Source organism: Vulpes lagopus, chromosome 6, assembly GCF_018345385.1.
Source record: "Vulpes lagopus strain Blue_001 chromosome 6, ASM1834538v1, whole genome shotgun sequence".
Classification (NCBI taxonomy): domain Eukaryota; kingdom Metazoa; phylum Chordata; class Mammalia; order Carnivora; family Canidae; genus Vulpes; species Vulpes lagopus.
In genome coordinates, this window is record NC_054829.1 from 87128252 (window position 1) to 87143760 (window position 15509).

At 38.3% G+C, this 15509-nt stretch overlaps 1 protein-coding gene across 4 annotated transcripts in view; it reads right to left on the reverse strand.

The window, feature by feature from the left end:
- Positions 1 to 1628: 1628 nt before the first annotated feature.
- The window catches only part of ABCG2 (ATP binding cassette subfamily G member 2 (Junior blood group)), a 144493-nt gene continuing 130612 nt past the window's right edge, over positions 1629 to 15509 (reverse strand). For all 4 annotated transcript variants that reach the window (XM_041757892.1, XM_041757893.1, XM_041757891.1 and 1 more), the window contains exons 11-16: positions 13680 to 13769; positions 12184 to 12308; positions 10558 to 10712; positions 4400 to 4489; positions 3465 to 3547; positions 1629 to 1842 (exon numbers count right to left, since the gene is read on the reverse strand). In XM_041757892.1, coding sequence (XP_041613826.1) covers positions 1695 to 1842; positions 3465 to 3547; positions 4400 to 4489; positions 10558 to 10712; positions 12184 to 12308; positions 13680 to 13769 — 691 coding nt within the window. In that variant the 3' untranslated portion in view covers positions 1629 to 1694. The remainder of the gene's footprint in view (positions 1843 to 3464; positions 3548 to 4399; positions 4490 to 10557; positions 10713 to 12183; positions 12309 to 13679; positions 13770 to 15509) is intronic.

Here is a 15509-nt window from a genome sequence, read left to right on the forward strand (position 1 = left end):
ATAGTAATCAGGTAAAAAGAGCATGTGATAACATGTTACAAGATGATGCATTAATCAAATGTCATTTAAAAAGTTTCTTAAAAATATAATGTTGTGTCCCTGGACTGATGTTGCAACACTATGGCAGGGCACCCACTGACACTAAGTTATACTCTTAAGCAGTTGTAAGTCTACACTGGTGATCCTCAGGCTCACTTAATTTGTATAATACTGAAAAGTGTTTACTTTTATAAAAAGGGGAATTAGTTGCAATGTGATCTCCTGAAATGGATCCTGGAACAAAGCATATTAGTGTAAAAGTGGTGAAATCTGAATAAAGTACAGAGTTAAATGATAATGTACCGAGGTTAATTTCTTCTTCTGACACGTACCATGGTATATAAATGTTAACATTAAGGAAAGTTGGGCAGAGGGTATATGGGAACTTTTCCATACTATCTTAGTAACTTTTCTATAAATCTAAAACTATTCAAAATTATTACTCCATTGAAAGTGGGCAGAAGGAACTTTATCTATGCACACAGGAACACAAAACCCAGCTGTAGCAATGTGCGGTAATGGCAACAGAGAGGCGTATTTGAGTCATTTCAGAAATAACCCAGAAAGGAGCTAGTGATAGGGCAGGGAACACGAGGGGGCTTCCATGTACTGGACATGTCCTGTTTCTTCACCTAGGTTGGTAGTTGCACTGGGGTGTTCCTTTTATGATAATTCCCTGAACTAGACTTTTCCCTGCCTTACCCTTCAATAAAAAAGAAGTTAATACCTAGTACTGATAAAAGTTAGAACAAAGAGAAAATCTGTGAATAAGAGATGTATATATAGGAATGAACAAAGTCTGTTTGGGAACAGTTATGTGAGTTACAGTATCATAAATCTAAGTTTTCAGAGCCGGGAAGAATCCTGGTAGTCACCAGGTCCTGGCATGCACAGTTCTCTCTGGAGCGCCCTGGAGCCGCTGATGCAGCAGGGCGCATGGGGCCGGGCCATCTGCATTTGAGCCAAGTGCCCCAGGCGGTTCTGATGCACACCCAGATCACAGACCACCGAACCACCTCAGGAGGGCTAAGAACTCCAGGCCCTCCACACCTAGTCCAGAGGCCAACAGAGCCCCCTGAGGTGTTCTGATTCTACAACAGAAATCTCAGTAAGTTCTAATAACCTTAAAAGGCCCATCAAAGCCTTTTCTCTCATAATGGCTTTTTTGATCTTATAAATAATACTGGGTTTTTCCAACACAGTTTATGTTTCGTACTTCCACCAATGCATCTATTTGTTATTATTATTTATTAAATAGTGGCAGATCATAGATTCATATAATACTGGAGCTAGAGGGCAATGAACCCTGTACTCAATTTAAAGATGAGGAAACTGATTCCAGAGATGTTCATAACTTGTCATAAGTTCCTAGAATTCAATTCTCTTTTAGGTCAATAAATTAAACAAATGCCTCCCCGTGGTTACTGTATGACTAGATGAACTAATATGCAGTTCTTAATATCATTAATTTATGACTTGGGTTCTTTCATGTATAATTCAGTTCATCGCAGTTCCTGTGCATGTTTCTGCTGAAAATAATTCTTACTCAACAGTATGATGCCAAATGAAAAGACAACAAAAACACTTCATTGAATACTTAAATCAAGATGCTCCCTTTTTAATGTGTGAATCAATTATGTAAATTAAAGAGGAATTTAAGAATATTTTTTAAGAAATAACAATTTTAGGTAGGCAATTGTAAGGAAGATAACAATCATGCATCCCAAGGCTACGTGATTCTTCCACAGGCCCCAAGGGGAGAGCTCGATGCCCTGGTTTAGCAAAAATTCTTCGCCAGTACATCTGAAATTCAACAGGAAAAGAATATGACTTCATTCTTAGCATCTGTAAAATTTACTCAATCAATTCACACCATATCTATAGGTTACCAAGACTTAAATAACTATGTCTTCATTTTTAATAGGTAACAGGAGATGAGAGCTTATAAATCCACTAGGTACTATCCTAAACAATCTGAATATAACAGTTTAGTTAATCCCTAAAACAACTGAATGGGATAAATATTACACACATTTAAAAGATGAAGAGACTAAGGTTTAAGGAACTTGACCAAGTCCACAGACTCATACTTTGAACCAAGATGCTAGTCTTTTGCACACTGATTTGTTTCCAGATCTATATGCTGCTGTCTTTAAAAGGGAGAAACATTCATTGAGTAATTTTGCACTCACTCCAGATGGGGAAAATCTCCATCTTCACAGATGACATCGAAGGCCCTTACCAAGACGATCAAAGCTCTCTTTAGAATTTATCACCCACAAAGCACCCATACAAACGAAAATGGGCTAAGAATTTTGAAACTGGGAAAAGAGGTGAGCAAGGGCTTCCTGCCACCGTTGCGTCCCATCAGCTCTTGCACCAAGACTGGGCTGAGCACTGAAGATACTCAGCTGCAAGACACCACCAGCAAGCCCACTCAATCAGGTGTAAGCCTCAGTGGTAGCTGAGGCAGAGCAGGGTGGAGTAGCCCTGCTTCAGTTTAGAAAAGCACCTGTACTAAAAACACCTGGCACAGCCTCTGTCTCCTGCATTTAAATACAAGATATTGTGAAATTGAAGTCTACACAGCTATTTTTTTTTCTTTTAGACTGTTTTGGAATATCCTTATTAAAGGATATATCCTCTAAAGAAAGAAACACATTTCGTTCAGTTGAGAAAGAAGTCCCATTTATTGCATATTGTCAATAAAACAGAAATGCAGATTTTAATAAAATCAGAGGATGTTGTTTTAAAAATTGAATAACACTCTCCTTGTCGATGATTATTGTTAATGGTTTGATTTTGATACATTAACTAATGAAAGAAAAGAGAATGCTGGTTTCCAGCCTGTGTTTCTTTCTTTAGAGGATATATCCTTTAATAAGGATATTCCAAGTCAGTCTAAAAGAAAAAAAAAATAGCTGCGTAGACTTCGATTTCACAATGCCTCATATTTAAATGCAGGAGAAAGAGACAAGTGCTGAGAGTGTGCCAGGAAAATGTTCACTCCCTTCTGCTCTTGCTGCCTTTTTAGCTCTTGTTCCTGGCCATGGGTCTGGCTTACAGCAAGCCAGAGGTTCATGGATCCGTACATTTCACATAATCCATACAACTCCAATATTCCAAGACGTCGCTAAAATATCAAAGCAGCTCATTTGAAACTCAGATGTTCTGAAAATAAAAACTAAAACCCACCATCAAAGCCACTAAGAATCTTTTAAAAGGCCCTAAATGAACAACATATCAGAAACATTTCTCCAACTTAATATAATTTTGACCATAGTAGAATGTCAAAGAGATGTGCACTGGTGTACAACTTAAGAGTGGTCAGTGAAAGGACCCACACCAGCCAAGCGGCCCAAAGGCCTTTCTACATGACCCCACAATAGTAAGCAAATCCATTCTGACACTGAGTACAAACTTACATTGCATAGCTACAGGTATTATTCGTTGTTACATTGACTCCTGGGCAGAAGTTTTGTCCCAAAAATTCATTATACTGCAAAGCCTATAACACAAGGGGGGATGGGGCAAGGTAAATAGTTTTAAGTTTCAAAAAGTTTCCAAAGAATTGTCATGTCCAAAAAAAAAAAAAAAAAAAAGAATTGTCATGTCCTCCTAGTTTAATTTTTACTGCTATTCCTAAAAACAAAGCTTCACATTCACAGTCTCCGTCACACCAGAGCAACGAAAATTCTTTTCCCTGGCAATGAGTGGCCGAGGGTTGGGATTTTGCCTTCTAAAAACAAGGAAGTATAGTATTTGGCAAAGAGGGGAGACCCTTGGCTATACTACCCATAGCTCCTTCCTTCTTCCCCAATTTTATAATCCCAAAGCAGTGTAATTAAAATCACAGCAGTATTCAATGACTGTTGTTAATTTGTGGTAGGAAGCTTGTTTATTTTCATCAAAACCAGTGCTAATTTTGGGGAGTTAGAAACCCAATTATACTATACTAGGGCACACTTTTCTTTGGAGTTGATTAACTTTCTAAAGCCAACACAGTAGCTATATTATATGCTCTTTTTCTTCTAATTTCAATGTAAAATATGTATTCTAGGCTCCCATCCTCCATTTTCGTATAGAACTGAAACGCAACTATATTTCTTTATATCAATTAGTCAATCTTTCTCCTTCACGAGGAGTTCTCTTTCCACCTTTCCCTCCCTCAGACAGCAAGGTGACTAGGGAAACCTCAGGTGATTATCAAGGTGAAATTCTTCTTCGTTCCGCTTAAAATGAAACCCCTGGGAGACTCTGACAGTTCATGGCTGGGAACATGAGGATGTTAGGCTTTATTTTGGTTGTTCTTAGCTTGGGAACAATGAACCAGTCACAATGACAGATGAGAAAAACTTACCGCATAACCATATCGAGGAATGCTTAAGTACTGAAGCCATGAGAGCCAAGGCCCAACAGTTCTGAGATTTACCAACAGCCCTGAAAATATCTACAAAAAGCAAATACCAAGAATCAGACCTGGTGAAGAGATTTCATGAAGAATTATAGAGAATAATTTTTGAGTCCCCTACAATCTTTACAAACATTTCTTCTAAGATTTACCACTTTGCATGCATATGCCTCTCTATACTTGAGACTGTTTAAGGCTCTAAAGGAATGACAATATTATTTCATTTAATCGGAAGACGTTTAATTGTCAAGGCTTTTACTTTCAGTAACTGCACATAATGAAAGGTCAATGAGTACTGACTGTTCTAATGATACAACACTGTATGTTCACACCAATAAACATACCAGAACATATCCTGAATGTCTCATGCCCCTCTCTATTTCCATAACACAGTAAGATTTTTTACAAGGGTTTGCATGCCCTCTCTGCATGACCACAGAAATAATCTGAGGTTCAGGATGAGTGCTTAAAATAACCCAGAACCTGGAACTGGTATATAGAATAATGTGGTGAAGTATAGCATAAAATACAGCGAATACTTTGATTTAAAGCTACCAAAAAGCAGTATTACAATGAAGATCCCAGGGCAGACTACTCCAGCAACAGATGGCTACAGGAAAAGAAGTTCCTGTAAAACTTCTAACTGGCAGTAGGTATGCTGGGATAGACATAACAATGACATGACTACATATTTTGAACTTAAAGTTCTTAAACCAGTTGCTAATATAGGACACACAGCATCTCTGAGTAAAATATGGTTTTAGGACTGGTTTGAAAAGTTCTATATATAAACTTTTAAATAATAATAAGGTAAAGCATCTAAAATATATCACACAAAACTTACATATTGGTGACACCTTACTATTTATTGGATAATATTATAGAAAATATATGCTAGGTTTATGACTCTCTCAATAATGTTTAAATTGGAAGATTTCAGACTCAGAAATGGAAGACTTAAACTTTGGCAAAAAACTGTGCTAATTATGTTCCTTTTAAAGACATCTATTCCTACTTTAGCAGAAAGAACACATGTATTAACTAAATAGGCTAAGTATTCTTGTTCACTCGATGTCATAGGGGGCAAGGTACTAACTAGTTGATTCACCTACTGATTCATCTATGTACACGTAAAATTAAAGGACATGTAAGATTAGGCCTCAGTAACCATTAAAAAAAAAAAAAAGGTAAGCAGAAATATATTGGTATACGAGATTATCAGGAACCCAGAGAAGAGGAGACACAGTATTGTATGGTCTTTGGAATTTTTCAGTATTTTTAAAACATCTCTTTTCAAAATATAGGAGGAACCCAACCTAGACTACCCACACTGCCAACTGTTCTTTTTCTTTTTCTCATAGAGCTTAGCTATACCCTTAGAGAGGAGTAGATCCAACCAAACCACTAAGTTATGCTTAAACGAGTCAATAGTTCTCTAACACTAGCCCAGAAGTTGGGTAATAAACCTGCCATTTTTATGAGAGAATCTTATAATCAAAATTTTTCTGGGTTTTGTGGGGTTTTTTAGGAGTTTTTATTTAAATTCCAGTTAGTTAACATACACCATAACATTAGTTTCAGGTGTACAATTTAGTGACTCAGCATTTCCATACAACACCTGGTGCTTATCATCAACCAGTGCATGCCCTTAATACTCATCACCTATTTAACCCAACCCCCTAACCACCTCTCCTCTAGCAATTATCAATTGTTCTCTGTAGTTAACAGTCTGTTTCTTGGTTTGCCTCTCTTTTCTCCATGATTGTTTATTTTGTTTCTTAAATTCCCCACATGAGTGAAATCATATGGTATTTGTCTTTCTCTGACTTATTTCACTTAGCATAAATTCTGTAGCTCCAACGACATCATTACAAATAGCAAGATTTCATTCTTTTATATGGCTAAGAAATATTCCATTCTGTATATACACCACATCCTTTTTATCCATTCCTCAGTCCATTGACATTTAAGCTCTTCCCATAATTTGGAAATAATTTTTTTTAAGATTTTGCTTATTCATGAGAAACACAGAGAGAGGGGCAGAGACATAGGCAGAAGGAGAAGCAGGCTCCCCACAAGGAGCCTGATGCAGGACTCGATCCCGGATCCCAGGATCATGACCTGAGCCAAAGGCTCAACCGCTGAGCCATCCAGGCATCCCTAATTTTGTTGATAGTACTGCTATAAACATAGGGGTGCAGGTATCCCTTCGAATCAGTAATTTTTTTTCCTCTGGGTAAATGCCTAGTACTGCAATTACTGGATCATAGGGCAGGTCTATTTTTAACTTTTTGAGGAACCTCCACAGTGTTTTCCAGAGTGGCAGCACCAGCTTGCATTCCCACCAACAGTGTAAGAGGGTTCCCCTTTCTCCACATCCTCACCAACACTTGCCATTTCCAGTGTTGTGAATTTTAGCTTCTGACAGGTGTGAAGTGAAATCTCATTGTGGTTTTAATTTGTATTTTCCTGATGATTCATCATGCTGAGCATCTTTTCATGTGTCTGTTGGCCATCTGTATGTCTTCTTTGGAAAAACGTCTATTCATGTCTTTTGCCCATCTTTAGCCTGGATTATTTGGTTTCTGGGTGTTAAGGTTTTATAAGTTTCTTCTGTATTTTAGATACTAACCCTTTATCAGATGTCAATTGCAAATATCTTCCTTCAGTTGCCTTTTAGTTTTGTTTCCTTCACTGTGCAGAAGTTTTTTACTTTGATGTAGTCCCAATAGTTTATTTTGCTTGTGTTTCCCTTGCCTCAGGAGATGGATCTAGTAAGAAGCGCTGCAGCTGATGTCAAAGAGGTTACTGCCTGTGTTCTTCTCTAGGATTTTAATGATTTCCTGTCTCACATTTAGGTCTTTCATCCATTTTGAATTTATTTTTGTGTATAGTATAAGAAAGTGGTCCAGTTTCATTCTTTTGCATGTAGCTGTCCAGTTTTCCCAGGACTATTAGTTGAAGACTGTCTTTGCCATTGGATATTCTTTCCTGCTTTGTCAAAGATCAGTGGACCATATAGTTGTGGATTCATTTCTGGGTTTTCTATTCTGTTCTATTGATCTATGTGTCTATTTTTGTGTCAGTACCATGCTGTCTGCATCACTACAGCTTTGTAATGTAACTTGAAATCTGAAATCGTGATACCACCAGCTTTGCTTTTCAAGGTTGCTTGGGCTATTCAGGGCCTTTTATGGTTCCATATACATTTTAGGATTGTTTCTTCTAGCTCTGTGAAAAATGCTATTGGTATTTTGATGGGGATTTCACTAAATGTGTAGAGTTCTTTGGGTAATATAGACATTTTTACAATATTTGTTCTTCCAACCCATGAGCATGAAATGTCTTTCCATTTCTTTGTGTCATCCTCAATTTCTTTTATCAGTGTTCTATAGTTTTCAGAGTACAGACCTTTTACCTCTTTAGTTAGGTTTATTCCTAGGTATCTTATGGTTTTGGGTGCAATTGTAAATGTGATCCATTCCTTCATTTCTCTTTCTGCTGCTTCATTATTGGTGTATAGAAATGCAACAGATTTTGGGATGCCTGAGTGGCTCAGTGGCTGAGCACCCGCCTCTGGCTCAAGGCATGATCCTAGGGCCCAGGGATCAAATCCTGCATCAGGCTCCTTGCAGGAAGCCTGCTTCTCCCTCTGCGTCTCTCATGAATAAATAAATAAAATCTTTAAAAAAAAAAAAAAAGCAACAGATTTCTGTACATTGATTTTGAATCCTGAGACTTTACTGAATTCAGGTACCAGTTCTAGCATTTTGGTGGAGTCTTGAATATTCCACAGAGTATGTTGTCTGTGAATGTGAAAGGTTGACTTCTTCCTTGCTGATCTGAATGCCTTTTATTTCTTTCTGTTGTCTAATTGCTGAGGTTAGGACTCCCAGTGCTATGCTAAATAACAGTGGTGAGTCTGGACATCCCTGTCTCATTCCTGACCATAGAGAAAAAGCTGTTTTTCCCCATTGAGGATGATACTGGCTGCAGATTTGTTGTATATGGCTTTTATGATGTTGAGGTCGGTTCCCTCTATCCCTCCTTTGTTGGGGTTTTTATCAAGAAGGGATGCTTTTATTTGTCAAATGCTTTTTCTGCATCAATTGAGAGGATCATATAGTTCTTATCCTTGCTTTTATTAATGTGGTGAATCATGCTGATTTATTTACAAATATTGAACTACCCCTGCAGCCCAGGAATAAATCCCATGTGATCGTGGTAAATGATTCTTTTAACGTACTGCTGGATTCTGTTTACTAGTATCATATTGAGAATTTCTGCACCCATGTTCATCAGTGATACTGGCCTATAGTTCTTTTTTAGTCTTTGTCTGGTTTTGGAATCAGGGCAATACTGGCCTCATAGAAAGAGTTTGGAAGTTTTCCTTCCATTTCTACTTTTGGAATAGTTTGAGAAGAATAAGGATTAACTCTTCTTTAAATGTTTGATAGAATTCCCCCGTGAAGTCATCTGGCCCTGGACTTTCGTTCATTTCAAGATTTTTAATTACTTATTCAATTTCTTTGCCAGTTATAGGTCTGTTCAAGTTTTCTATTTCTTCCTGTTTCCGTTTTGGTAGTTTATATGTTTCTAGGAATTTGTCCATTTCTTCCAGGTTGTCCAATGTGTTGACATAAAATTTTGCATAATATTCTCTTATAATCATTTGCATTTCTGTGGTGTTGGTTGTTACTTCTCATTTGTGATTTATTTGGATCCTCTCTCTTTTGTTATTGATAAGTCTGGTTACAGGTTTATGAATTTTGTTATTTTTTCCAAAGGACCAGCTCCTGGTTTCATTGATCTGTTCTACTGGGGTTTTTTAATTTCTATATTGTTTATTTCTGCTCTAATCTTCAATATTTCCTTCTTTCTGCAGGCTTTAGGCTTCATTTGTTGTTCTAGCTCCTTTAGGTATAAGGTTGGGTTGTTTTAGATTTTTCTTGCTTCTTGAGGTAGGCCTGCATTGCTATGTACTTCCCTCTTATGACCACTTTTGCTGCATCCCGAAGGTTTTGGACTGTCATATTTTCATTTTCATTTGTTTCCATGTATTTTTTTCTTTTTAATTTTCTGGTTGATCCATTCATTCTTTAGTTGGATGTTCTTTAGTTTCCATGTATTTTTGGTCTTTCCAAATTTCCTCTTGTGATTGAATTCCAGTTTCAAAGCACTGTGGTCTGGGATGCCTGGGTGGCTCAGCAGTTGGGTGCCTGCCTTCGGCTCATGTTGTGATCTCAGGATCCAGGATCGAGTCCCACATCAGGCTCCTTGAGATGAGCCTGCTTCTCCCTCTGCCTACGTCTCTGCCTCTCTCTCTCTCAGTCCATGTCTCTCATGAATAAATAAATAAATCTTAAAAAAAAAAAAAAAAGGCACTGTGGTCTAAAAATATGCAGGGAATGATCCCAGTCTTTTGGTACTGGTTGAGTCCTGATTTGTGACCCAGTATGTGATCTGTTCTGAAGAATGTCCCATGTGCACCTGAAAAGAATGTGTATTCTGTTGCTTTAGGATGAAATGTTCTAAATATATCTGTTAAGTCCATCTGTTGTTTGTCATTCAAAGCCATCATTTGTTGATATTCTGCTTAGATGGATCTGTCTACTGCTGTAAGCAGGATGTTAAAGTCCCCTACTATTATTGTATTATTATCAATGAGCTCCTATATGTTTGTTATTAATTTGGATGCTCCCATATTGGGGGCATAAATATTTGCAATTGTTAGATCTTCTTGTTAGACAGTCCCCTTTATTATGATATAGTGCCCTTCATCTCTTGTTGCAATCTTTGGTTTAAAGTCTAGTTTAGTTTTTGAAGTTCTAGTTTATCAAGGTTTCACTGTGTGTCACCAAGAAGCATCTTTTAAAAAACCATTTGTAACAAAATGTCAACTAAAGTTATTATATTAGAACAGTGGTCAAAAAGGCTGGATAATGTCCAGAAAAATCGATACATTCTCTAATATAAGCAATACTTCAATACATGACCTCCTTAAAGCAGAGAATCCCATTTACAGAATTGTCAAAGCAGGTTTTAGGTAACAGGTAAATTTGTGGGAAGGAATAACTATGCTTCTTATAAAAGCAGTTTCTACTCACCATCATAAACACAAAGGTGATGGTCATGAGGAGAGTTGCTATGGATACCACACTCTGGCCTGCTGCTATGGCCAGCGCCATAGAACTAGCTGAATAAGCCACCATCATAAGGGTAAACATCATGATGAAGAAGGCCTCCACAACTGGTTTCAGTCCTTAGTTAGGAAGAAAAGAGGGGGCTAAATCCAATTGCCTAGGTAACTGTGTATTTGGGATTGCTTATTGTGCAAATAGCAGTGCAGTATTTTGAAAAACTAAAGCCAGAATAAAGAAAATTCATCCTCTATCCAACCACCTTGGCTCACCAATTACCATATTACTATATAAAGTTGTAATAAAGTTTCTTTTTTATACTTGTTGCATAAGCACATTTCTGCGTAACATCTCTCTGTGCCTTTATTTGTAATTATTAACAATTTCTGAGTGCCTGAGATGCAGAAGTCCAAGCAACACATCTGGTCACAATTCTATTGCCTTTTCTTCTAAGAAGAAAATTTGTCAAGAGCATGTTTGTTTTACGTAGACATAATCGCATGACTGTTTGCTATAACTACATTGAGTAAAGAAACTGGGAAGAAGATTACCACTTCCCAGTGGTTTCAATATCTGAAGAGATGTCTCCATATTCCAAGTCTCCCAAGAAAAAGCACCATATAATTCTGGGATTAAGGGTGGGGTTAAATAAGTTTCATAAAACTACTTTACAAACTGTGTGGACTAATTATCATGGGTCACACAATCTGAAGATTCTGGAATAGCTATAAGAACACCAGTCAATAATCTGAGGATCTAGGTTCTATAACCTAATTCTTCATGACACACTTCTTATATATAAAAAGGAAGCTTAAACTCAATCAGTGAATCTTCTTCTATAGTGCTCTACTTAAATATTTTTTAATTAAAATATATATTTCAGATGTGTGTATGTATATATTTATGCGTATCAATAAAATATATGGAAATTCTGATACAATGAGCCTACAGTAAAACCTAAACACAATGCACAAAGGAGTCTAACTACCTATCAAGCAAGCATTTGTATTAAACCAGGAAACCCCAAAAATCAGTATCTTTCACTATCTTTACATACAAACACATGTATACACACACAAATAAAAACACAAATAAGTAATAACTATCCCAGCTCTTCCAACATAGTCTCAAATAGTTTTAGGAATTCTTTCCATATTTATAAATGACATAGTATCCTTCAGTAAAATATAGCTTTATAAATAGTTTTAAAAGTTATTTGAGGGGGCGCCTGGGTGGCTCAGTCAGTTGGGCATCTGCCTTCAGCTCAGGTCATGATCCTAGGGTCCTGGGATGGAGTCCCATGTCTGGCTCCCTGTTTGGTGGGGAGTCTGCTTCTCCCTCTGCCCTTCCTCTGCTCATGCTCTCTCTCTCTCAAATAAATAAAATATTTTTTTTAAAAAAGCTATTTTGGGACAAGTCTTGACAAAAGTGTCCTTAGAGAACAGTTATTTCAGAGTATGTACAATGGATAGATGTATCCTTATGTCACCAGCTTGGTTTAAAGTTTGAGAACCAAAAACAAGCTAGTAAAAAGAAATCGGCTTGCCCTCATATCCAAAACTACAGACACAAACCGTTTGTCATATTGCTTACCTAACAAGAAGTATATTATACAAGTAAATATAATACTTGGTAACATCCTCATGGGTAGTAAATCAGATAACAGTTTTCCAAAGAAATAAGATGACACTCTGTAGTATCCACTGATATATTCATGTCTAAAAAAAAAGAAAAATTCATCCTACATTAGTTTAAAAGGCAGAGACCACGTTAGACCGCTTGCTTACCTGCGATTTCTGCCACCACCAGGGTTCTAATAACTACAGCTTCTCACATCCTTGAGGCAAACCCCAGCCTTCCATTCCGTCAGCATCAGGCACTATCTTGGGTGCGAGTCTCCCCTTTGAGGGGCACCTGAGTGGCTCAGTCAGTTACATGTCTGCCTTCAGATCAGGTCATGATCTCAGGGTCCTGGGATTGAGTCCTGCATCAGGCTCCCTGCTCAGCGAGGGGTCTGCTTCTTACTCTCCTTCTGCCCCTCCCCTGCTCATACTCTCTCTCTCAAATAAATTAATAAAATCTTAAAAAAAAAAAGAAAAGAAAAAAAGCCCTCCCCTTGAATGCCATCCATTCTGCCCCTAGAGTACCCACTCCCAGTAAGCAGATCTTCATCTCCTTCCCCTTTTCTAACACTGACTCTCCTTAGAGAATAACATTCTAGTAGCTGAGCTCAGTTATGGTAGAGGCTTTACTTTCTCCCCACTTCTGATTATGAAGAACGTGGCACTGCTATCCTTTGAGCTTCTTAATACAGCCTGGGATCACTTCTTCTACTTTCATGATAAAAAAAGAAAATGGCACTTCCTCCTTCAATAATCATACCTTTCAACCACATATCCCTGTCAGCCATCAAATCCTGTTTTCTTCCCTTTTTGGCTCTAGATCCCTTCCTCTTCCTGACATCTTCCTCCTGTAATTCCAAACTTCTCCCCTAATATCATTCTTTCCCCTGGAATGATTCCCTTTCCTCAGGGTGTAAATATGGGCAAATCTCTTCCAACCTTGATAAACACAAGAAACAAAGCAGCCCCTAATTTATTGGAAGGCTGCCCTTTGGCTTCTTCCATTCCCTTTCCATTTGAGGGCTAAGCTGGGACCACATTCTTTGTCAACTTGACCTCCACACCTTGTATTTACTGCTCAACCAACCACTTTCTCTCTACCAAGCCCCTCTAACTTTTCCTGTGAGGTCCACCATGACTTCTCTCTCTACCAAGCCCCTCTAACTTTTCCTGTGAGGTCCACCATGACTTCTCAGTTGCTAAAAACAAAAGATCCTTTTTACCCCTTTATTGCTTCCTTTTTCTGCAGCATTTGGACTTGCTGGCTCTGCCTTAACCTTGAACTCTCTTTTCCTTGGTATCATGCCCCACATGCTCATGATTGACCTTCTTACCTCTGGCTGCTTGTTCTCAATTATCATTGGCAATCCCCAGGACCCAAGCTGTGGCCCAATGCTGGATATGACCAATCTGACCATTAGCCCCTGATACTGGAGAGCCCCATTCCTGGAACAGAGACCTACTCACATAAAAAGCTTCTTCTCAACCACAAGGAGCTCCACAGCTGACACACTGCTGAAACACTGGTTGGTCGTCAGAAAGAAGAGCACCCCTGATCTGCAATGAGAGAAAGGGAAAGAAAAACACTGCAGTCAATTAAACATTCTTAGATCAGTTTTTCTAACCACAAAACTCTCCTCAAATGATACCTTAGAACATTAAATAGAAACTGTTCTGTTTAAAACAGAGGGAAGTATGGCCCCATCAGCTTTCTCCCCATCATCTCTGTGGGTTCACAATGGTACCCCTGGGACTCCACAGAGCATAGTTTGGAAGTCACAGTCCTGGACTGCTATGGATTGAACTGTGTCCTCTCCCCAAATTCCTATGTTGAAGCACAAATCCTCAAAGTGATTATATTTAGCAACAGTGTATTTAGGAGGTAATTAGATTTAGATGAGGTCATGAAGGTATGGGCTTCATGATGGATTTAGTGCCCTTTAAAAAAGGGGAGAAACACCTGAGCACACTCTCTTTCTCTCTCTGCCATGTGAGGATACAGCAAAAAGGTAGCCAGCCACCTGTCAGCCGGGAAGAGAGGTCTCTTTGGAACCTGCCCATGGATGCACCCTGATCTAACCCTATTTTTTAGACTGTTGTTTAAGCCACCCAGTCTGTGGATGACTGTGATGGCAGTCTGTGCTGATGAATACATAGGTCATAAAAATATTACCACCTTGAATTTTAACTAACAGAAACAATAAGTATCTGTTCATATCTAATGTATGAACAGAGAAACAGTGAACCAAATAAAGCCCACAAGGCTCAAAAACCTTTACTAGCCACCTTTTCAAGTTAAAGAAGAAACTAAAACATGAAGAGGCAAAATTACAGTGGAGGAAAACCTCAGTCGATACCTTATTATATATATATATCCATCACACAACTGTCAGAAGAGCCATGATGTTATCCTTGATAGCCATTGCCAAAATGGTTTCCAATGTGCTCAAAAAAGAAAACAAAATGATGCTTATAAAGGAAAAATATAGGTATGTGCCTGTAAGAAAAGGAAGACTACTAACGCTTTTTTCTCAGTAAAATAATTAAGGCTTAAAAAGGAGGGATCCCTGGGTGGCACAGCGGTTTGGCGCCTGCCTTTGGCCCAGGGCGCAATCCTGGAGACCCGGGATCGAATCCCACATCCGGCTCCCGGTGCATGGAGCCTGCTTCTCCCTCTGCCTGTGTCTCTGCCTCTCTCTCTCTCTCTCTCTCTCTGTGTCACTATCATAAATAAATCAAAATTTAAAAAAAAAAAAAAAAGGAAAGTCACAGTTAATCTACACTTTGAGGGACATACACATTTTATGAAAGCATGCCAACATTCCTGAAACAGTGTTGGGCTTCCCTTCGTAATCAAACCATTTAATTGACACTAAGGATCGTGACTTGAAAGAACTGAAGTGACCCATCATTTAAATGACACGAAAATGAAAGAACACTTAAAAATATGAACCGAAGTGTACTGCCCCTCAAAAAAAGTCCATTGACACTCAGTAATTGTTGTTGTTTTAAGATTTTATTTATTCATGAGAGACACAGAGAAAGAAGCAGAGACATAGGCAGAGGGAGAAGCAGGCTCCCTGTAGGGAGCCTGATGTGAGAATCAATCCCGGGACCCTGGGATCATGGCCTGAGCTAAAGGCATATGCTCAACCACTGAGCCACCCAGGCATCCCAGTAATTGTTTTTAATACCAAAAAATAAATAAAATAAATAACTTAGAGAACAGACTATTTTAAAAGTAAATGTTTATACAATTAATGAATGGAAAATAGCCAGACCTAATACACAGACCTA